The sequence below is a fragment of the Oreochromis niloticus genome, linkage group LG14 (assembly GCF_001858045.2).
Source record: "Oreochromis niloticus isolate F11D_XX linkage group LG14, O_niloticus_UMD_NMBU, whole genome shotgun sequence".
NCBI classification, from domain to species: Eukaryota; Metazoa; Chordata; class Actinopteri; order Cichliformes; family Cichlidae; genus Oreochromis; species Oreochromis niloticus.
In genome coordinates, this window is record NC_031979.2 from 12,135,893 (window position 1) to 12,159,025 (window position 23,133).

At 41.5% G+C, this 23,133-nt stretch overlaps 1 protein-coding gene across 1 annotated transcript; it reads left to right on the plus strand.

Annotated features, from left to right (window-relative positions):
- Positions 1-1,621: 1,621 nt before the first annotated feature.
- On the plus strand, positions 1,622-16,982 carry ypel2b (yippee-like 2b). The gene is made up of 5 exons (XM_005454337.4): positions 1,622-1,858; positions 9,321-9,552; positions 10,221-10,264; positions 10,591-10,699; positions 15,841-16,982. The coding sequence occupies exons 2-5, from the start codon at positions 9,436-9,438 to the stop codon at positions 15,928-15,930; spliced, it is 360 nt and encodes a 119-aa protein (XP_005454394.1). The 5' UTR covers positions 1,622-1,858; positions 9,321-9,435; the 3' UTR covers positions 15,931-16,982.
- The last annotated feature ends 6,151 nt before the right edge of the window (positions 16,983-23,133 follow it).

A 23,133-nucleotide genomic window follows, 5' to 3' on the forward strand; every position in this document is an offset into this window, starting at 1 on the left:
TTTTTCTCATTGTTGTGTTTCCTTTTGATCAGATAAAATAATCGAGGCGTATATTGCCTATTTTATGAGGAATTTTGCACAAAATAGGAAACCTTATCTGGTTTATTTTACCTCTGTCAGTGTGATTGCAATCAGCATTGAACTTTATATGACATATGTGTATATTTAAAATATTTTACAACCTAGTATAGGCAGTGATGCAGACTGATCACTTCACTGCACTCTTTTAAAAATCAAATGTGTTAATGAAAGTAGTTTACACATAGTTCCTTGCTTTAATTCTCACAGATATATGAAATATTATGATGCTCGGTGGCGGTCTGTTATCGAATGAATGTGGTTTTGGCTGAATGTACTGTATGTTGTTTGGGATTTTTGCAGTCAAAACAATGTTAGGTTTGTTGTGGGGCATTTTAAATCACTTATGTGTGATGTTTTACACTGTTTTTACAAATGTTCATGAAGATTTCTTTTAGAGACTTGATCCAACAATCACATTACAAGTACTGGGATTTTTCTGATTATACTACTCGTGCTGTCCTGAGTGTACTTTTATTTTGCATGTTTAAAGCTGTTGTGTGTGTTGACCTGAACTTTTTTGGGCTCATCTTTAGATTTGATTCGCCGAGAGAGAGATTATTTAAAGAGCAATTTTTTGTATCTGTATCAATAAACACTGTATGTACATCATTATATAAAAGTGGTATTTGTCGTTTTGTAGGGTTGTGTTATGTCGCAGTTTATGTAACTGGCAGGAGGTGGCGCTGCAAACTAAAAGGACGTCAGAAGTTTTCACTGTCGCGAAAAGTTAATGATGCTGGACATGTTGAAATAATAATTTCCTACTTTTTCACAAGAACAGGTGATGCCTTCGCTGTGTTGTCCTGCTCGAGGCAGCTTAATTAAACAATATTTGCAGTTAGCGGAGCTGCTTTCTAGAGAATACATTTAGAAAAAAAAAGTTAGAATCCGGAAAGATTATTGGTTCATCGTTTCTACTCTTGACCAATAAACACGGTGTTGCTATGCTTTATCTGTTCACTGATTGGCCGATAAGCCTGTCATTTATTCATCAAGCCTTAAGGACAAGTGTGATTTGGGACCAAGAGTATCAACTCAAGATGATTACCGTTTTTTCAGAGTTTGTGTTTACCAGTTTTGCTATTTGGATGTTACTAGTTGCACTGCAATTAAGTCGAACATCTAAGTTTGGAGTTTTTTCCCCTAAACGCGGCATCCCTTTTAGCTAGTTTTCCATGTTACGGCTTATAAAACGCTTTTGTTAAACCACATAACAGTAAATATAAACAAAACTATATATTTAAAGAATCCACATCATTTATAAATTCAGTCTATAAAATCAATTTCGCAATAGTTATGTTTAAAAAGAAAAACCAATACACCTATATTGAGCATGCGCGACACCGTACCATGTAATTTTTAGCTCGAAATACATTTAACGGTTTCCTTATGGTATACTGGAAAGGCTATTCTTAAACTTCCAAGTGATATGGAGTAAAGCAAATATCAATCAGCAACTGACTACGCCCCCTTCAATGGGTAAAGCCGTGTAAAAGGAATAACGGTTTACTGCGAACACGGAAGTAGGTAGGAGTGAATGCTCTCGCTCCGGCTGGAAGTTCCACTGCTCTCTGTGGCTTTCTAAACTCTGCTGGGCATCGTTGCGCGTCAAAACATTGCGTCTCTGCAGGACTTGCCAGGGCCAGAGAAGAGAGGAAATTTGCCTGGGAAGGAATGCGAAAGCGGTTTTAGGATTGGCACTGCCACGAGGAAAAACGAGGACGTGCCACATTTTCTAGGCTACGTGGAGGATACCCGTATTTTCTTCCTTTCAAAGGTAAGATGATTTCGTCTGCGTTATTTTTCCTCTCCGGTGCATTTGTTACTTACTGTTTTCACCATGCTCTCTTAACCCAATTCAAGCATCGACCTATTTATCCTCAACGCCTTTAACCCAGTCAACTTTTAACTTAACTGCAGACCCACGTGCTGTAAAATGACAATATAAAAGAGAAGTTTATGATGCTGTGCGTTGTTTACGTGCATTAGGTAACTGTTGCAGGTTGGTTCTTCCTGTTTTCTTTGCTGACGGGATGCTGAAGAGCTGCTCTCGGTGGTTACAGTATCTACTACAGTATCTAGTATTTTATTTATTATTAGGACACATGCTGTTTTTGTTGTGGCACTGCTGCACGTCTGCGCCATCATCCCCGTGCGCGCGCCCCCGGCCGTAGCGGTGCACGTCAGCAGTGATCGATGCGGGTTATCGTGTAATGTACGCTCACGTGATCACATGCTGACGACAATCACCTGCTAAAGTCACTGCGGATTTTAAAGCTTTAAAGGCGGTGGTGTGTGTGTGTGTGTGCTGTCAGTCTTGCTGAGCCGAGGCATCCCCGCCATCTGTGCTCTGTGTGGTGGCTGAAGTTATGAACCAGATAAAGTGCGCCACTGCCTGTGACCTGATTCATACACACACCCACACTGTAAGCCCTCATGTCTTTACTTAGGTGTTACCTCAGGTGATGAGACACACATGACTGAGCCTCACCTGCAGGTGGGGGTACCTCATGTTAACCCCAGAAATCTAGTAAATAACGTCCGCGAGAGTTCATACGGAGGAGATGAAGATCGGGAACCCCATATCGAGGCACAGCCTTGTTTTCCACTGTTTGCGATCTATTTTCATTGCAGAGCGTGCACGCACATCCCTAATGATTATGTGGGGGCTCGATACCCAGGGATCGAAGAGGAGGGTCAGAGTTGCAGGCCTTGAAAGATGATCCTGCCCGGACGAAAGTTGTGCACAGTGTGTTATGCCTGCAATTGGCCAGGTTTGACTTACAGGAAGTGCTTTAGAAATAACATCTACACATCAAGCACATGAAACCAAGCCAAAGAGGGGCAGGAGAGCAGCTGCATGCATACGTGTAAGAGTCTGAGAAGCAGGAGCATCACTTCCATCAGTGTGGTTTAATGAGATGGTGGGAGTAGTCAGTGATGTCATGCTGCTGTAAGCTGTGTGGCCTCGGTGTAACAGTGAATGGAGAGTGAGATGAAAGTACACAAAGTACAGAAATCGTGACGGTGCAGCTCGTGGGCAGCAGCAAATCGCTCATCCAACACCACCTCTTCCCTTTTTCCTTCTCCCTTCCCTTCAACTCTCTGTCCAAGTCATTTTCACCTGGCATCGCTTCCCCCCCCCTCTGGTTTTCTCCTGCGCGCTCACTGTCAGAGACAGCAGCAGCATCAGTGTGTTACATAACAAAGGTTGTTTTTTTTGTTTGGATACAAGGGCCCTTTTGGCTGGCGAGACTCGCTGCACGTAGCCTTTTGTGATGACACCCAGAAATGACCAGAATGGACAGCTCGGTGACCTCGAACGACCCGTGGCGGGACAGAGAGGCAGAGAGTCAGTTGAAGGAGTAGATAAACTCAGGTTTTCTTTCTGACATCTACGCCACTGGAGCCTGTCTGGATGGCTGCGATCAGCTCTTCCAGTCATCTGATTATTTATGCAATTTGTTTTGGGTTTTTTTTTTCCTGCCAGAGAGGTTTTATCAGTGCAAACATTTTGCGTCAGCAGTTTCTCTGAACGTCAGCATCCCACAAACAATACTGCTTTTGCAAAAATGACTTACAAGCATGTCCACCCACCAGCATGAGTGTTGTCCTGTTTTTGGAAGCTGTTTGAAAATGTCAAACAGCGTCACTCTCAACAGCTTCACTACGTCTTTTTTTTCATCTGTTTAATTTGGTTCTCCAGCTTGTGCCTGCTTTCACTCTGTCATGTATTCCTGTGTGGTTATTTTGTATGTATTCTGTATGTTTTTATTATTCATCATTCCTCCATAAGAAAATATCTTAGCTGTTTTAAAGCCTTCATCATACTCTAGATTTAATTTAGTAAGCACAAAACCACAAACATCAGCCACTGACACTGTTAAAGGACAATATCAGCCTAATTTGTTTCCAACCTTGTGGTTCACTTATTAGAGGAAAACAAAAAATCGAACCAAGCCTTCTACAGCCCCTCTTGTGTTTTTATAATGTAACCAAACTGTAATCATCAAATTTGTAGATTTCATGCCTAAAATAATCAAATCCTTAACATCTGATCATTTCAGTTCTTCTGCTCATTAGATTTCCAGTTAATTGGTCTTTTAAAGACCATTAATTAGTCTTTAATAATAATATGTTTAGCACATTTTTAAAGTGAACAAAGTGCTTCACAGTTTGGATAAAACATACATGAGAAAAGTGTTTGTGTAATACATGAAAACACAGAGTCAGATGTACAGTTATCCAGCCTCTCAAGCATACTCTTACTTCCATACACACATTAAATGTGAACTATAGCCAAAGGTAAAAGAATTAGTAAATAGTAAATTAGTACTAGTCGCTGGTTAGTAGAGGATGCACTTTCTTTGAAACAATGGCCACATCATTTTACCTTTTAAATATAAATACATAAGGCCTCAGTCACACAGGGCTAGAGGCTGATCAGCAACTCCCTGGAAACTACTAATTGCTATGGGAAAAATGGTTATTCCTAACAGGTGAGTGGGTTCTGGTAGGTGCTAGGTGATATTGGTTGTGATTGCAGCACTAGCTGCTGAATGGACCTTTTTTTTTTTTTTACATTAGTGGCGGATCGTGGAGCCTTACAATAGTTCCAAAACTTAGCAACATATGCTAGCTGCGCCATAGAAATGTAGAAGCAGATAGGTTTGAGATGCTGTTTTAAGAAGTTAAAAAATCAAGTCTGTTTAATCAGCACACATTTAAACTGCCTCCTAAGCATTTGGGGTAGCTATTTGAAGGTTACATGACCCAATGGAACGACCGCGAATTCTGAAGCAGTCAGGACTCAGTCAGGGACTCGCTAGCAGATTGTGGTCACCTAAGTTAGCATGAAAAACATTCTTCAGCTACTTGCTGAGTCGTAATAAGACTGAAAAGTGCGACAAAAACCTTACTGCTGCTACCAACACGTTTCAGAAGCTTTGAAGTCAACCAGTCTGTTTCCAGTTTGTGTCACACTTCTTCAACTTTCACAAACATTAGTTGCCAAGTGGTTGCAGACAAGTCAGCATCTCCCATGCAAACTGCAGGCAACTGTAGCAATCTGCTAGCAACCAAGTCAATCCCAGGGATGTTTTTGGTGCAGAGCCAGCACCATCAATGAATCACTCACCAACCGTTTGGGAAATAAATATTTTTCTCTAGCAACCAGAGGTTGCCAGGCGCTTGCCAACTAGGCATCTCAACCCCCCCCCAAAAAATGCCGTACTGTTTGGGCTCTAGCCTGTGAATGTCTTGTTTTGTCTATTGTGTAACAAAAAAAAAAAAAAAGTTAGTTATTTAATTAATTAAACTAACTAAATCTCACATTTGGTGACTTTCAACCAAAGAATGTGGGTATAATTTTCTGAAGCCTTACAAATGCTTCAGCCTTAGCACGTTCCCCTCCTGTCACTGCACGGATTTCCATCTAAAGCCACTGACATGGACTTGTACACAGTTAAGACTGACATTAAGCGATCTTTCATCAGAGAGATTATACACACAGAGACCTCCATGTGGATTAACTATGACCTATGAGTAGATACATAGCATTCACTGTATAATCGTGCTCCTGAAAATCAGTCCACAAGGGCACTTTAATATCATAGCGTGCTAAACGTCAACAATAGCTGGAACAGCATCCCACAGAGCTTTTTTCTGGCACCTGATCCATGTATCATATTTTCACTTCATGCATTCAGCTGGTCCTTTCAGACTGAGTGATTTGCAACAAATGCTGCTGCAGAGGCTTAAAAGCAGAAGCTTAAATTTAATGGAATTAAATTTGAAGCCCAAGGTTGAAGCTTACACTCCTACGTGAGACTAATTACTCAGCTGTAATCTGGCAGCTTTGTGAAAAATTTCTTAATTAGTTGATTGACTACTTGGTCTGCAATTTGGTTTGAAAATGGTAAAAACAAAACAAAAAACAAACAAAGAAACGTGAGTTTGTGGGCGCTGTAGTCATTCCAGCTGGATAATCTGTACGTGTGCCCATTTGTTGATTCTGTACATCAGGACTCGACGTTTTGAACAAGTTTTGGAGGACTGGATGATGCATAAACTTTGTGAGAGGCTGAAACGTGCTTTGGGTAAAACATCAGTCTGTATGTGTGTGTGTGTCAGGGGTCAGCTCTGACAACTGTACTGAATGTGTCTTTGTGCCCCAATCCCACGCTGCTGGCACCGTGTCAGAGGAGAGAAAACAAGGGCACATCTCACTGCCTTATTTATTTATATCCCCCTCCCGGTCCTTCCCATCAGCACTCGAGCCTTTATCAGCCTCGCGCTGACACTAAAAACAATCATATTGCAGAGCAGCAACGTAAAGAGGCGCCTCTCTCTCTCTCTCAGCTCGTTATTTTGTGTGTCCTCAGTTCACAGAGGCCTCCTGTTCCCAATCACTATTTTATTAGTTTTTCCAGATGGTTGGGTAAAGACAGACAGGAAAGCGTGGAGACATAGAGACAGATTGTAAAGGTGAACAACTAAAAAACGGATTGCGTTCAATAACCCATAGAAAGGATAGTAGTTAAAGGGGAGACTGTGAAAGTTGCATATTGTTATGGAGGTGTTAAGCAGCACAGGGGAATAAGACAAGATTGCTTTTGTGATTGATAGTCTGTTTTTCAGCAGAGCTGCAGTGCTGAAATCACAATTAAAGTTGCATTAAGCAATAAAACCTCAAAGATTATTACTGCATCACAAGGTAGAGATCGCGGGCCTCTAACTGTTTAGCTCTTCCTGTACAGTTAGTCAAAACACACTCCTGTCCTCTCGGCCCCTCAGCCCCCGGGATGGGTTCCTGGGTCAGCTCTCTAATCTTCTCAGTCACCAGGGCACACCAGCAGAAGTATTTTAAGGCCTCGATCCATTTGGATATCATGGAGCGAGCAGAGCGCAGTCCTCACAGTTGTGCTTGGCTAAGCAGATTATCTCTGCAGCCTCAGAGTGTGAGCAAGCACTGCTGCTGCCTGTGGGCATTGGCAAAGCTGGAGTCAGGGTTTGACTGCATGTTAACGCTGGGCAAGAAGTGGTTTTATTAATGACTATACTGAATACTTGTTACATATATATGTTGTACATTTGTTGTTCTATGATATCTTCAAACATCTGACCTGCAATCGGAAACAGGAAAAGCACGAGGCAGTCCTGAAATCTGAGACGGGTTTTACAGCAGAAATAACCTAGCACTTCTAAACATTCGGATGTTAGTCATCTGAAATTAGCATTTAGCACTGCTGTAAAAGCAGCCCCACAGAGCCTGTAGCCTGAGTTTAAACTTCTCTCAGCCTCAGGTACATCATGTAACAATGAAACAGCTCAATTTTCTCCTATAACAATAAAACAAATTGGCTCTTTATAGTTCGAACCATTAAATAATTGCTAGAAAAATACCAATATTTTTGAAAATAGTGTTTACTGAATTCATATATGCAAATTCAATATTAATTTGTATATATGAGTTTTAATTAGTATAATATTTACTACATCTGGCAATTTCTTTTCATTTTATTGCTCAAAAATAAATGTTGCAATTTATTTTGGGTGTTTTAGTCTGAAGTCTCAAAAACTTATAAGCCAAATGTATCAAATATGTTGCATTTGGCATTCCGGGGTTAAATAAGACAAACATTTTGGCCTCTCTCTCCACCACTTCTGACCAAGATGTCTTTAGTCTTGGACAGACGTATTGCTTTGCGTTGCTAGGCAGCAGGAGCCTCGAGTCCTTCAAAGGTTGTGGCCCCTGAATTGGGTCCAGGCTGCGACTGATGACAGGTACACTCAAGTATGCATATTGAGTATATTATAACATATTTTTAAATTAAGTTAGTATGCGCAATAGTCTCAGTCTATACTTTCCTCTCCAGACACAGGTGACACATTCAAACCTAATAATACAAATCCCATTTGCACTTAACATCACTATTTAATCTGAAATAAGCTGAACAGAACAAAATGCTGTCAGTTTAAATAAATAATAAATAAACATTCTGCTGAAGTAGATTCCTACATTTTAGACTTAAGAAACATTCTGCTTCGATTAAGGCATTTTTGCATCATCTGCAGCGCGTGGCCCCTCTTTTACCCACATTCGTGCTGAGAAGGAGGCGACTGTCTTTATTTATTGAGCTTAACACCAGACTTTCAGTCTGAGAGTCGATAAATGTGTGAAAGCGACTCAGCCCTGTAACGCTTTTTGCACCATCATAGACTTCAAGTTCAGCCTTGTGATTGATGCAGTGAATGACGGTCAGGTTGGGGTCGATCTTTTTCACTAAGGCGTGCGGCTGCTCCTCTCTATCAGCAGCTGCTCCATTACTGGCAAAGTCAGCAGCCCTGGTCCACAGCTGCTTTTCATCTTTTGTGGCTAATTCTTCTGTCAGCAATCAGGCAGTAGGAGTATTTCTAAGATTTTTAGTGAGTTTTCTGAATCAGCCCCTTTTTGTTTCTCTTTTTTTAGTGAAAGGTAGTTTTCACGCTCAAACAGGAATGGGATCATCGTCCACCAGGCATTGTCAAGTCTGCTGTGATGGGATTGTGAACGCTGAAAGTCATTTTCTAATATGATTGCTGTTTGTGCTGTGGTCTGTTTCATGATGCAATGCTAAAATCAGATGGGCTATAAATAATTTTGCAGAGGCAGGGACACAGGCTGGAGCAGTGAAATGTATAATTATAAATATTCATTATACCCAGTATGGATACTGGTGTTTACTGTGTGCTTGTATCATGGTCAGTCACTGTCCTGCAGGCCCGTTGGTACATATTGGACAGCTGTGTGCCTCTCTTATAAGCATTTTTTAATTCAGACAGGTCATTAAGCAGTTACAGATCTGACTTCACCAGACAGCAGATGTTTTCCTAAATGTCCTGTAGTAGAAAAGCCAAGCTTCATCCGAAAACTGCCTTCAAACAAGGTAATAAATGGCTTACAGTAACACGTTATCAAATATTTACCAAAATGAGTCTTTGTCCCTGCTTTGGTGGCTCAAACGACCACTAAGGGTTCCTCAGGTCATTAATAATGCACACTGTCTTATCCCACCATAGCTTTTTGAGGTTTTATGAGTTTCACAGATGCGACCCAGCTGGAGAATTCTCTCAACCCGCAGAGCAGTGATCACTTTATTCCCATCAGCACTTATGCACCTGTAGGTTGGGATTGAGGAGGCAGCTGTTACACTCACATGTCATCATTAGTTGCACTTTTATCACCTCTCTGCGCTCAGGTGTTCACCTCCCGACCCACCGCCCACCACGGCCCTCACCTGTGTGTTGCGGTGCTTCCCCTGTGAGCCGACCTGGGCTGGCAGTCCCTTCTTGCACCGCCCGCCAACCCCGCCCATGGTCAGGATGACGCGCTCCAAGACCTTCCAGGCGTACCTGCCGAGCTGCCACCGGACCTACAGCTGCATCCACTGCCGAGCTCACCTAGCCAACCACGACGAGCTCATTTCAAAGGTATCCAACGGCAACAGTGGCGTGATCGCGCCCTGTGCTGCCATTCAGGCAGCTAATTGTTGCAGGCAGATTCAGTAGATTATTTATTGTTTTACTTCAGTTACACAGAAATAAAGACGATTGTTTACAAGATTGTTTAACAGCACTTAAAAGGACAAGTACTGAAAAAGCATAAAAGAGGAAGAAGGGATGAAAATAAACAGCAGGCTGAACACCTGTACGCTCGTGTCAGCCACCACCTCACTATTGCCTGTGGGCGCATTAGGTTATGGATTAGGTTATAAGCTGGTTAGTGAATTGGATTATGAATGTGTTATCACTTTTTCCATGTGTGATTATGGAAACATGCTCACCTGTGTACTAAGGCCTTCCGCCTGTCGTAACACAGCTGACTGAATTAAATCTGTTTAATATGGCGCGTCAGTGCGAGCTTTGGCCTTACTGTAAATAAAAGCCAGGTAAAGGTAGGCCTATTAAAACAGCAGTCAACCACGATGTTATCAGTAATATAAACAGACCACACAGGCTTTAATATAAGCTCTTCCATAACATACGAAGCACTATTGCAGTATAATAGCATGCTTATATAATCTTACAGAGTTATTACACTGTATGGACGGGTGGATTTTTCTCAGTCTTCTCATTTTTGTCTCATCTTGTCTCTGCAGTCGTTCCAGGGCAGCCAGGGCAGAGCATACCTGTTCAACTCAGTGTGAGTATTGATTTAGGAATAAAAGCCAGTGCTCTTGTTGCATTTCAGTCTACCTGTAGGCACAAGGCGTCGCAGGAAACCTGCATGCTGGACTTGAACAGGAAGCAAGTGATGTGCCATGCTCAGGTTAATATTGGGGTGTGTTTGTTTTTGTTTTTTAAGGCCCCAGTGAATTGAGTGTGAAAATGATGCTGCTGCAAAGCCTGTTGCCCTGTCAGTACACCCTCTGTGCAACACCCTCTGTGCACATTATGCACAACATCTTTCACACTTCTTCTTTTTTTAAATATTTTCTCTTTGTCTCTGCTTGTGTCTCTTTCTCTCAGGGTGAATGTTGGGTGTGGCCCTGCAGAGGAGAGAGTTCTGCTCACGGGCCTGCACGCTGTAGCAGATATCTACTGTGAGAACTGCAAGACCACCCTTGGCTGGAAATACGTAAGTGGCCTCGCTTGATTTGATGCATGAGTACCACAAACCGCATCCAAGTTTAGAGGGCGACAAGCTGAGAGTTTGTTATTATAGCGTACTTTTAGTTTATTTGTACCCTAATTATATTTAGACTCCAGTTAATTACTGGAGTATAATTCTATGGTTCCTTCTGTATTTTATACCTCTTTCTAATCTGATTTTACAACAAATCTGAGGGAAACATATTGACACATTGATATAATGACTAAAAGTTCAATAAATTATCATGCAGTCAATTAAACCACCAGGCAATATATAGAATGAATAACACTGCATTAAATTTTTGTTATAAAACAACCTTGCATTAGACCGATAAATGGACACATTCTGTTACATAATGTGGATATAATGCCAGGTTGTATGTGTCTGATTTTTTTTGAAAATAGAAAAACAAATTCAGGAAAAACAGAAAACAAACAGGTGGAGGGTTTTAGATTTTGCTATAAAAAGAGAGACTGTGGACTTGGTTGGTGCGATGGTTAACACTGCTCTCTCCTGGTACAGACCATTTTCTCCTGTTGCATGCATTGATTTACTCCCAATTTCCTACCACAGTCCAAAGGCATGAATGTTGTGGTAATTAATTATTCTAAATTGGCCATGGATGTGACGTAGTTTAAATGCTGTATGAATATATAGTAAAATGTGATCTGGAATTTAAAACCATTCGAGCATTCAATAAGACTAGAACAATGTTATATGAAAGGTACCGTGTGTAAAATCTCACAACTAGATGTCAGTAGATTGCAGTCAGCTGAATTCTGTTTTCTTATACTTCCCAATTCAAGTGCATAATCCTAGTCATGGTGGCTGCTGTGGGGAAACCTAGTTTAGCCACCATTCATACTGTATGTAGTGAGTATAGCTGTCACTGTTTGCCTCAGTTCTCAATATGCCAGGGGTTCACATCTGTTTACTCTTTAATAGGCTGTAAAACTTTGACTACTTCTGACCAATGACAGTGATACCTAGTTGAGTTATTGGCTGATATCCTGAACCTTTCTGTCTGGAAGGCTGCTGTGTTTAGCTCCTGTTCGCTCCTGTTAGCCTCTGTTAGCCCCTATTAGCCTGTCTTAACTGCTGTTAGCTCCTGTGCAAAGAAAGTTTCACTAATGCTGGCTAACATTGTTTGACTTTAATAAACTCTATTCAAAGAATGTAATCAAACTTTATCTGAGTTCAGGTGTCATTTTTAGGCCATCTGAGCTTAACATGAGCTGGGATAATGTTAGATTATAACCAGCTGTTGTTGTTGTTTAGCTAGCTTGGCTCACTGTCAGCTGTCCGGAGATGGGAGGTTTGAATGTCTAATCTCCTGACGATAAGTAATTGTGTCAATGTTGGGTATAAGTTAGCATCTTAATCCAGGCTTTCATGTATTAAAACCCCAACTTCAGTTCAGGACATGAGGATGATGTGGAAATGAGGGAGCAGAAAAAAATAATGAGAAAGAGAGATGAAAGTGTGCAAATACAAATGTGTAATGGACATAAATAGTTTGAAGGAGCTATTTGTGATCTATATATTAAAAGTATCGTGTAAGACTTTAGCCACGTACATAAAACAGGATTAGGCCACTGTAGACACTGTATTCAAGATGGTGGCACAACAATGGTTAGACAATCCAGCACGCACCGCTATGTACTTTTATTGGATTATTTCTGTGTCTATGTGAATGCATCAGTTTCTTTATTTACTCACCGATCAATGTATACTTATTATTCCAACATTTTTTTTATCTATGAAATAAGCTCAAAAACTTAACTGACTGTGTCTTTAAATAAATGTGACTTGGGTACCAAAAAACAAAACAAAAAAACAGCTGAACGTCACTTTTGAACTTTACTAAGTACCAGAGTTTTTTTTCCTTCTTATCCTCAATAGAGTTTCCACATTTACTCCGGCTGTTCCAGCATCCAGCTACCTGGAAAATCTACCAATAGCTCTGCTAGGAAACACAAACACAAAGTGCTCTTCTTTTTGTTTTGGTTGCACAATCGAGCCTTTATTTTCCTGGGAGATTCTGTACTCAGTGGCTAATGAGTACATAATGACATCAAGAATTGGAGGCAACAAGCCTAAACACTGAAGATGTCATTATTCTGTAACCACTACACTGTGCAGTTAATGTTCACGTCATAAAAAGAAGTTAAAGCAAAAGCATTGCCCCTTGAAGGTTCGGAGTATAGGACTTTAATAAAAGTCTGAGTTGTTGATGGTTCAACAGAAGACTTTTTCCCTTTGTTAATCAAACACGCAGCTTTACATGGAAAAGTAAGTAAAAGTAGTTTCTTTAGAAATCTTTTATCTAGTTTAAAATGTGGATTTCTGGATGTTGATTCCTTCAGACTCAGATTTGATTGGAACAGTTTTTGAGTTTAAAACACATGTAGAGTTGAAGCGTCTGTAAAGCAGTGATATTGCATGTCAAAATACATGTGCAGTATGTTTCTAGGACAGGCAGTATTTTAGGTCACATGTCAGTGAGAACCTAAACAGGATCCACACGAAGCAGTCTTCATATATCAACAGAGCATGTGCATTTGTCCGTGGTGAACCCTGGAAGTGAGAGTTTACATTATAGGGCACGTGGCTACATCCCTGAAGAGTTCAACCAAACATGTGCACGCAGTATCCTTTTTCTGAGAAAGGTCCATTGACCAGAACTCTTTGCTTAACCTCTAACTTTAACATTCACAGCTACCTCTATAACCTTAGACCTCATTCTTTAACCTCTCCGCCTAAAAAATGCCACTCCTTAAACACCTGGTATACCAGCTACAGAAGTAGCTCCATCCCTCAGTAGTTTCTATTCCTGTCAGGACCTCACAAGGCAGAGAAAACAGAGGTCACATGTATGCAAAAGTGTGCAAGGACTAGATAGAGCTTAATGGAGAGCTTCCATTAATATCCTTTGCCGGCAGCAGTGTAGATTTTCTGCAGTGTTCAAAGTTCTATTGAGAGGCTTGACCTACTGCACTTCTACACCGAGAAATCTGATAGCATGCCTCTGCAGGTCTGAACCAAAATAGCCAAAGACAAAACAAGGTACAGGCGCTCGGCAGTGAAAGAACATTTGTATCGGCCTACACCGTGACGCACCTCAGAGGGTCTCACAGTGAGTGAATGACCTGCACAGAAAGCAGAAAATTACTGTTTTGTGACACGTTTAACAATTACCGACTCTTTCTTTGGAACATCAGATGGATAAAAACAGCTTTCCATACTTTTCAAAATAAGAGCTGTGCTAAAAGGATTTCATCAATGACTGATTGAGACATGCCTTCAGTGACGCCAACATGTTTGCAATGGCCTCACTAAATTTTAAGCAAATGAAGTAAAAAAAAGAATATAATAAATGTCATTTTAGAGTAAAATAGAATAGCCCACAAAAATGCAGGAATAAAATATAAATAGTAAGACAGCAGGAATAAATAACAAACAGGAGAAATGTATACAAAACAAGACAGAAGCACACACTAGAAAAGGCACACAATGGAGAACAAAGGGCTTGGGAGTAGTGTAAAGGACTTGGTCTGAATAGAGTGTGTATGTGAGTGGCCTGAATGATGAAGGATACTCAGCCCATGGCTCAGATTGGTGATGTGGGGTGTGGGTGGATAGTGTTTGGTGACAGTCCAAATTGTCCAGGGGAAGAAGCTGCTTCAGCATACAGTTGAGAATGATGCGAATGCCATTAGTATTTACTTACAAACTGGTAGCTTATCCACTAGAGAAATTAGCCAAGATCTAGGTCATAGATCCCCACTGTTTGATGACTGGTTGGCAAACCAATTGCTGAGTGGTTGCTGGAGTCTGGTTGCTGTTGCTTGGTGAACTTGGTCAAAAAAAGGGGGCTGTATCAGAAATCCTCTTCTTGCTTTGGCGGCCTGTAGTTTGCATGGAAGATGCCGATTTGTCTGCAAACATTGCTAACTTGCCACGGAGTGGTAGTTTAATGCAAAGTGCAACCTGAACTGGAAACAGAGAACGTTCAGCTTCTTTGCCAGTTGAAGGTGGACGTTCTCTTTCACAGTTTAACTGTCGCTTGGAGAGTGTTTCCAGTGTCCATCCAAGCCTCCCTCAACCACTTGTCAAGGGAGTGGCTGATCACTCATTAGCTAGACTAGTGACCAATCTAGCAAATATTTCCATAGCAACAGACATCAACCTCATGTAACCAGTCAGGGAATGCTAATTTTTCCCCAACTTCCCCAATTGGCCATTGCCAATTTGAAAATTTGGGTTTACATACTGCCTTTCTACTCTGTAGAGCACTCAAACAGTCTTTCTACTACAAATGTCATTGACCCAATCAATCTCTCAGTCACACATTCATGCAGCATTTTTATTCAGTATGTTGCCCAAGGATACTTTGGCATGCGGACTGGAGGAGTTAGGAATCGATCCATTGACGTTCCGACTGGTAGATGACCCACTGTACCACAATAGCCATTATCTGGGACCTTAAGCATTTATCTGGCTTAAATCTTTTTGCCATTTCTGGACTCTTTTTGTCCGAGTTCGGAGCATTTTAGTAAGCTAGCCCAAACATGCAGACTTCCTTTTTGAATGATAAAAGGATCAGTCGGCAAAGAGTCAGTGAACTGGATAATGGCAGGGGGAGAATGAGCTGCACAGTTACATACATGTTTATGTGTTTACTTAGCTTACCAACACTGTAAGCCACTAATCATCTATGTAGCTAAGACTTGTACTCTGGTACTTTTTTTAAAATCCATTCATATTTTCCTGAGGAATTTTGGATCACACACCCAAGCGAGGAAAAGCAAGCTTTAGCTTGCAGAGTTTGCCCTGCATTGGCTGCAGTCTGTGTTCATTTGGTGTCTCTAGTGCTTAGGGACTCAGTCCTGCCAATGTAAGGTATGACAGTGCAGTCTGGTCAGGGTTTTGGATCTGCAGGCTCCTCTGCAGTGTTTAGTGACTGATTGTTATATAACCAGCTTCCCCGGAGCCAGGAGCAGAGACAGGCCAGGATTTTTGCACAGAGCTGAAAAGACTGCTTTAGCCTACCCTCCATATACATGCTATTACATTTGAAATAAACGCAGCCTCTCTTGTCTCTTGTCCTCTGCCACTCCCTCCAGGAACATGCTTTTGAGAGCAGTCAGAAGTATAAAGAGGGCAAATTCATCATCGAGCTGGCCCACATGATCAAGGACAACGGCTGGGACTGAGGGGCGAGCAGCCGGGTGACAACCGCAGCGGAGGAGGAGGAGGGGAGGGACTGGGTAGAGGGTGGGAGCGGGGTCGTGTGTGGTGGGTGAGTGTGTGACTTTGGTTTGGCTGATTTACCATTAACCTTTGTAACTTACTACCCATCCCTCCCTATCACACCTCTCGATGTACACACACAAAAACACACGCGTCAAAGTCCCAGACATCCCAGTTTGACAGAGAGACGGACTAGGCAGGCTTGTACGCAGCTAGCAGGACTAGGTGACTGGCCAGCAACAGTATACGAGGCAAGATGTCTAATTTCTTTTTCTGAGCCTTTAAAAAGACAGCCGCACTCCCTCTATACCTGCTAGGAGACGTCTCCACTGTGTGAAGTATTGTACCTTGTCTAATAATAACTTTAAAACCATTTGTTAACGGGAAATTTAGCCAGAACGAGACCGGTTGGCCCAGCCTGCAGGGGTTCGACGGCCTTGAATGAGGAGCTGACAAACGTCCACTCCGTCCCCGACGTAAAAGAGATGACCTAATATGATTATAGCAAATCCAGCTGATCGGGGCCATGCCAGCTGGGCCATTGATGAGGCCTGGCGCTGAGGCTTGGCACGGAGGCCCGAGCACATGGGGCGCTGAGTTGGGGATGGGGGGGTAGAGATTGCCACTCACTGGGCCTCTCACTCTAAATGGTGGGAGAGGGAAGGGTCCTGATCCATTTTTGTTGAGGCTCTGATGGTTTCTGGCTGGGATCCACTCCATGTCATGCCAGTGATGCGGCTCAGGACGATCAGGGTGAGCCGAATGTGGAAGAGAGATAGAGATGGACAGCCACCAGCTTGTTCCAAAACCCTCACAGGAATTTGCCCTCGCAGCAGCAAAGCAGCTCTCCCGGGTTTTATTCATCCTTCAATACACCAAAGTCGTGTAAAGCGATCTGCTGATCGTTCCCCCGAGCCCGTCTGGTGTCGGCGGACCCATCGCTGAGCCCACCTTTGTTACATGACCAGACTGAATTACAAAACGTAGGCACGTCTCAGGTCAGCAACTTTGGCCAGAGTTCCTAAAAGGTTTGCAAACACTGTGAGCAACTTTCCGCTGCTTAGAGGAAGAGCAAAGGTGATGAGGCGATCAGTGAGATGCAAACACATTTGAAGAAGCCAACCAGCCAGTGGTTAGAGAGCGACTGATTTCATGTGTCTAGAGAACATGAAAATATACTTTTAACCGAGTTATACATGCAGCAGCAAAGCAGCTCTCCGGGTTTTATTCATCCTTCAATACACCAAAGTCGTGTAAGGATCTGACGTGACGTGTCGGAATGCTGAGACTTTACTACAGACTGATACAGTAGCAGTTCAGTCAGCAACTTTGCAGTTAAAGTTGCAACATGAACTTTCGCTGCTTAGAAAGAAAGTGATACATAGTGAGATGCAAACACATTTGAAGAAGCCAACCAGCCAGTGGTTAGAGAGCGACTGATTTCATGTGTCTAGAGAACATGAAAATATACTTTTAACCGAGTTATACATGACTGCAGATTTTCAGTCATCACTCAAAGGCTCTCTTTCAGTCTGGGATGACTGCTGTTTAACTGCTGTTACCCTGATCGTTATCTAACTGTCCCTTGTTTAAAAAAGGAGAACCTAATGGGTAACATTATGAAGCAATGTATGAGATTCACTTTTGTTCCTAAATGCACCGACACATGATCTACCTAGCTTACTAAATACTCCTCATCCACTAAGGGTCTTGGATTAATCACAGTGCGAGGTAACCTTCGTTGCTCAGGTTCATTGATGCTAACTTTTCTTTGCTAAGGCCAGGATCCTACAAAACGAGCTGGGTGTGTTATTCTCCGATGGAAATGTGTTGTTTTCAAATGAGAGAATCCATTACAGCTGCCTCCATCCCATGCAAATGCACTGTTAATGCATGCACGGTATAAAGTTTTCTGACTAGTTTTGTGCTAGAGATCCTCATGATGGGGGTTTTTTTTTGGTGAAAAACAGCATTTTGTGCGTATTAAAGTTCCAATCAAACCTTGTGCTGTAACTTGACATCTAGTCAGCTTCATCTCAGTCCGTTTGAGCTGTGAGATGTATCGCAGATTAAATGTGATCCTGGTTTAGAAAAGTAAAAATTAGTTGCTCTGTTTTGTCACAGACACAGTTTTCCTGCGAACATTGCTCTAGAAGTTGCCCCGTATGTGAAGAGTCCTTTTCAGTTGCAACCAAACCTTAACGGTTAACTCTCGTCGGTAACTCTCACCGCTCAGTCCGAGGCTGCAGCGTTAAAAACCCAGCACTACCAAAGAACCCACCCATCAACAATAAATTGACCAAACAAAAGATTTCATTTTGCTTGGGCAAAGTGTTGCATAACAAGGGGTGCGCATATAGCTGAAAGCCAAGGTTGTGGATAGCCTTTCTCTGTGATACATAATATACATACATGCATTACTTTGATTTTGTAAACAGATCTTAATATATGAATATATTCTATTTACTGTATTCATCATTCATGTCAACCTCTGTGTTACAGATTGTAAACAGTGTTAATGTATTGTGTTTTATCTATGATCCTTACGATGATGAATGAATATGATTTAGGTCATGTCATGCTTTCTCTCTGGTACCCCACATTGGCTGTACGATACTACTTTTTTTACTGAAAATGTTTCAATTTTAATGTGTTTTTTAAAGGAGGATGCTGATGTTGACTATATATCATTGGATCTTCATCTAATAAAATGCATCACGGTATCTGTAAGGGTCGTTGTGTTTTTGTCTTCTCGCGCTACCTCGCCCACTCCAACAACTGAATTTGAAGTGTTCGGACAAATGTGAGATAACCTTGAGAATAACACATACGTACAAGCCCGATTCTAAAAAGGTTGAGATGCTGCTGAAACAGAACACATTGCTCTCATAAACCCATGTTTTATTCACAAGCTAACATAGAAAATCTAGGTTTGAAGTGAGAAAATGTATCATTTTAGGAAAAAGCAAGCTCTCTTTCAATTTGATGGCAGCAACACGTCTCTAAGAAGTTGGGACAAGGCCATATTTACCCCTACGTAACATCCACTCTTCTTTTAGCAACAGTCTGAGGAACTGAGGAGACCAGCTGCTGGACATTGATGATATAGGATTCTAGATGCTCAATAGTCCTCAGTCTTCTTTGTCATATTTTTCATTTCATGTACTGTGAAGCCATGCTGTTGTAATCGATGTAGTATGCAGTTTAGCATTGTCTTGTTGAAATATGTAAGGCCTTCGCTAAAAAGATGTCTGGATGGGAGCATATGTTGCTCTAAAACCTGTATATACCTTTAAGCATTTATGGTATTTTTCCAGCTATGCAAGCTACCAATTCCATATGTACCTCTATACCATCAGAGATGCAGGCTTTCAAACTGAGCACTGATAACAAGCTGTGTTGTCCCTATCCTCTTTAGTCCAGAGGATGTGGTGTCCATGTTTTCCTAAAAGAATGTTGGGAAAACAGCTTTCCACTTTGCCTCAGTTTATTTTAAATTAGCTTTGGCCCAGAGAAGACAGCAGTGTTCCTTGGATCATCCTCACATGTGGCGTCTTCTTTGCGCTTTAACCCGCATTTGTGAATGGCACGGTGAACTGTGCTCACAGTAATGATTTCTGGAAGTTTTCCTGAGCCCAAGCAGGGATTTCCATAGCAGCAACATGCCTGTTTTGAATGCAGTGCCGCTCTGGGACCCGAAGATTCTCAGAATCTTTTTGTGACATTATATACTGTAGATATTTAGTCTTCACAATTTTATGTTGAGCAACATTATTCTAAAATTGTTCCACAATTTGCAGACAGTTTTTGTCCAGATTGGTGAATCTCTAAGATGCTCTTTTTATACCCAATCATGTCCTACAACTGTCTCTTTTAAGTACCACTTACTTACCTTTCCAGCTTTTTGTTGTCCCTGTCCCACGCTTTTTAAAATATGCTGCTGCCATCAAATTCAAGGTGTGTTAATTTTTTTTAATTTTTTTTTTTTTAAATAATACACTTTTTCAGTTAAAACATTTGATGTTTGCTTTATTTGGAATAGACTGAGATTTGCAAATCATTGCATTTTGTTTTCATTGACATCACACACATTGTCCCAGTGCTCTGGAATTGCGTTTGTAAAAGCTAGATTGTAGATTTGGCTATAATAATTTGACAATCATTTAATTTGATAATTATTAAAAGTTTGACAGTTTTAAAACATCTTACCTAAACCATATACCAAATATATAAGTAAGAAACATGATTTAAAGGAAAGGGAAATCTGGCAAATACCACTGGAGTCAAGAGTCTGCAAAGATCGCCTCATAGTGCTAAGGCTAGTTAGCATTTTAAGGTCTGGGTTTTAGCTGCGGGTTATCTCTATATCAAACATTTAGCTTGTGTTTTAAATATGTGGCATTAGACCCAAATGTTTAAGCTGTTGAATCATTAAAATGTATTTTGTTACTTTTTTAAATTCTAGAAAATGAGAAGAAATAGTGAACAACATAAGTTAGAGGTACCTCTACAACTAGCTTAGCTAGCAGGAGTGCAGGTTTTGCCTGCCTTTCATATTGCTTTCCACTCATTGCACACTGTGCTATATTGGGTGAAGTTATATTGTGTGAGCATGCACATTTTTTAAATTTGGATTCAGGCAGTTTTGACCAAGTGGACAACTCAGTTAATAAATAAGTGAAAATATTAATTGAAAAAAAAAATCCTAAAACTTTTTTAGTGTGTGAAATATACTTCATTTATTATTTTGGTTGCCTAAAGTTAATAAAATACAATTAATAAAAATAAAGTAGATAGTTACTTATTAAAAGTCTAAACAAAATCTGATACAGTACTGTACAGTCACATTCAGGTAACCAGTTTGAGATGATTTGAGCTTTGTGACGAGGTGTGAAGCAGCCATCAGAAGATGGGTACACTGTGGTTATAAAGGGATGATATGGTCAGCAATATTCTAATATGACATACTATATTCTGACTCTACCATCTTTTATCTTTATTTATATAATGTATATAACTCACCCACTTGCTGCACATAATGTCCTCTTTGTATATACTCATTCACTGTATATAAAGTTCAAGTCGAGGAGCGTATCGGGTCACATTTCACTGCGTGTTATATCTGTATAACCATGCACGTCACGTGACAAATAAAGAATCTTGAATCTTGAATCTCACAGCAGAAATCGAGACTCATCAGACAAGGGAACATTTTTACAATCTTATGTTGTCCAATTTTGGTGAGCCCATGTGAGCTTCTGTGTTTAGCTGACAGGAATGACATCCATTGGGTTCTTCTGCTGGTGCATTCAGAGATGCTCCTCTGCATAGCTTAGTTGTAACGAGTTGTTATTTGAGTTACTGTTGCCTTCCTATCATCTCGAAGCAGTCCTTTTTTACCATTCCCTGTAAACCTGAGAGAGCAGTTTCTGAAATACTTGGACCCGCCCGACAACACCAACAATGATGCTACATATTGCATTAATGAGTAACAGTTGTACCTAACAGGGCAATCGTAGCTCAAGAGTTGGCGGTTCGTCTTGTAATCGGAAGGTTGCCGGTTCGAGTCCTGGCTCCGACAGTCTTGGTTGTTGTGTCCTTGGGCAAGACACTTCACCCGTTGCCTACTGGTGGTGGTCAGAGGGCCCGGTGGCGCCAGTGTCTGGCAGCCTTGCCTCTGTCAGTGCGCCCCAGGGCAGCTGTGGCTACAATGTAGCTTGCCATCACCAGTGTGTGAATGTGTGTGGGGATGACTGAATGTAGTGTAAAGCGCTTTGGGGTCCTTAGGGACTAAGTAAAGTGCTATACAAATACAGGCCATTTACCATCTAACAAAGTGGCCAGTGAATGTATGGCAGATAATCTCTTAAACAAAACTATCCCAACCGTAACCCTGAAACAAGATTAGTCTTATTTCAGTGTTTGCTCCTCTGCTTTACATTGAAATATTTGTTTCCAGTTTCCTGGTGTTGGCGTTATATAAGCAAATGTTCCGTGCAGATAAAACACGAAGCACACAGTTGCATTTAGCCAGCAACAGTCTGAACTTAATCACATTACATATTACAGTATCAACCTAATTTGAATAGAAGAGATAAAAGAAAAGTGTGACTGTTATTCTGAGTGCAGTTTGAAAACCACACACAGTACCAAAATAAAGGGACGAAAATTTGAGTTGTGATCATTTTCTATTAGAAAACAGGTCGATTAAAAGCTTTAAAATGTGAATTTCTTCATCTTCATTTGATACATTTGTGAATGGTTGTTTCAGATCCAGGTTAGTGTCCATAGAGCCATGTGACAGAAACAGAGGGTCTGTGTCCTTTTTGTAAAGCTTTGCATTATAAATGAGGATTTATTGTGTGGGCATAAAAGGCCCCAGTCACCTAGAGGCAACACTGTACCATAGGACTGTAATGACTGTTGTGTAGTTTCTTCCCACTGATACCGTTCTTGTGTAATTAAAACGTGGCTCCAATGTCGGTAATGGTGAGAAAAATGACTCATTATCAGGCGTGTGTTTGTGTGACTCGACCGGGGCTTGACGGAGGACGTGGGCACGGAGCCCGCTGCGACTGAACGGTGATATCGGCTGGTGATGACATTTTATGGTTCCCATGGTAACAAGTGCATCATCTGTTACTAGTGGAGAACCGAGAAAACGAAACAGCAGCTTGGCATCGCCTTCATGAGTGTTTATCACTCTGATACAGAAAATACGTGCTGATGGTTTCCCTGATGTTTTCTGTGAGATTACGTTTGAAGGTGTGTGTGTTTGTGTGTATGCGCAGGAGGACGAGTATAGGGGCTGGTATAAGAGTCACACCTGTTAGTCATGCAATAATCGAGCTCCTCATCATGTTTATAGTACTTTCCAGTACTTCCTCCGTGTTGTCCGCTCCACTCATATCCCGCATTCCTTTTCTCCCTTTCCACCTCCCATTATCAGCCTGGATCCCGTGCTCTCCTCCCGCTTTCCCGCTCCCTCTTGCTCCCTGTAGCCTCGTTTCCAGTGAACCTCCTGACTTGGCTAACCCACTCCAAATCTCACTGCAGCAGATGGTGCTATGTTTGCATTGGGCCAGGTCTCCTAGCAACCCCGTCTCACTCCATCTCTCTTTCCTAAACCGGAGCAGTGGAGGAGTTGGTGTCATGCACTGTCTGGG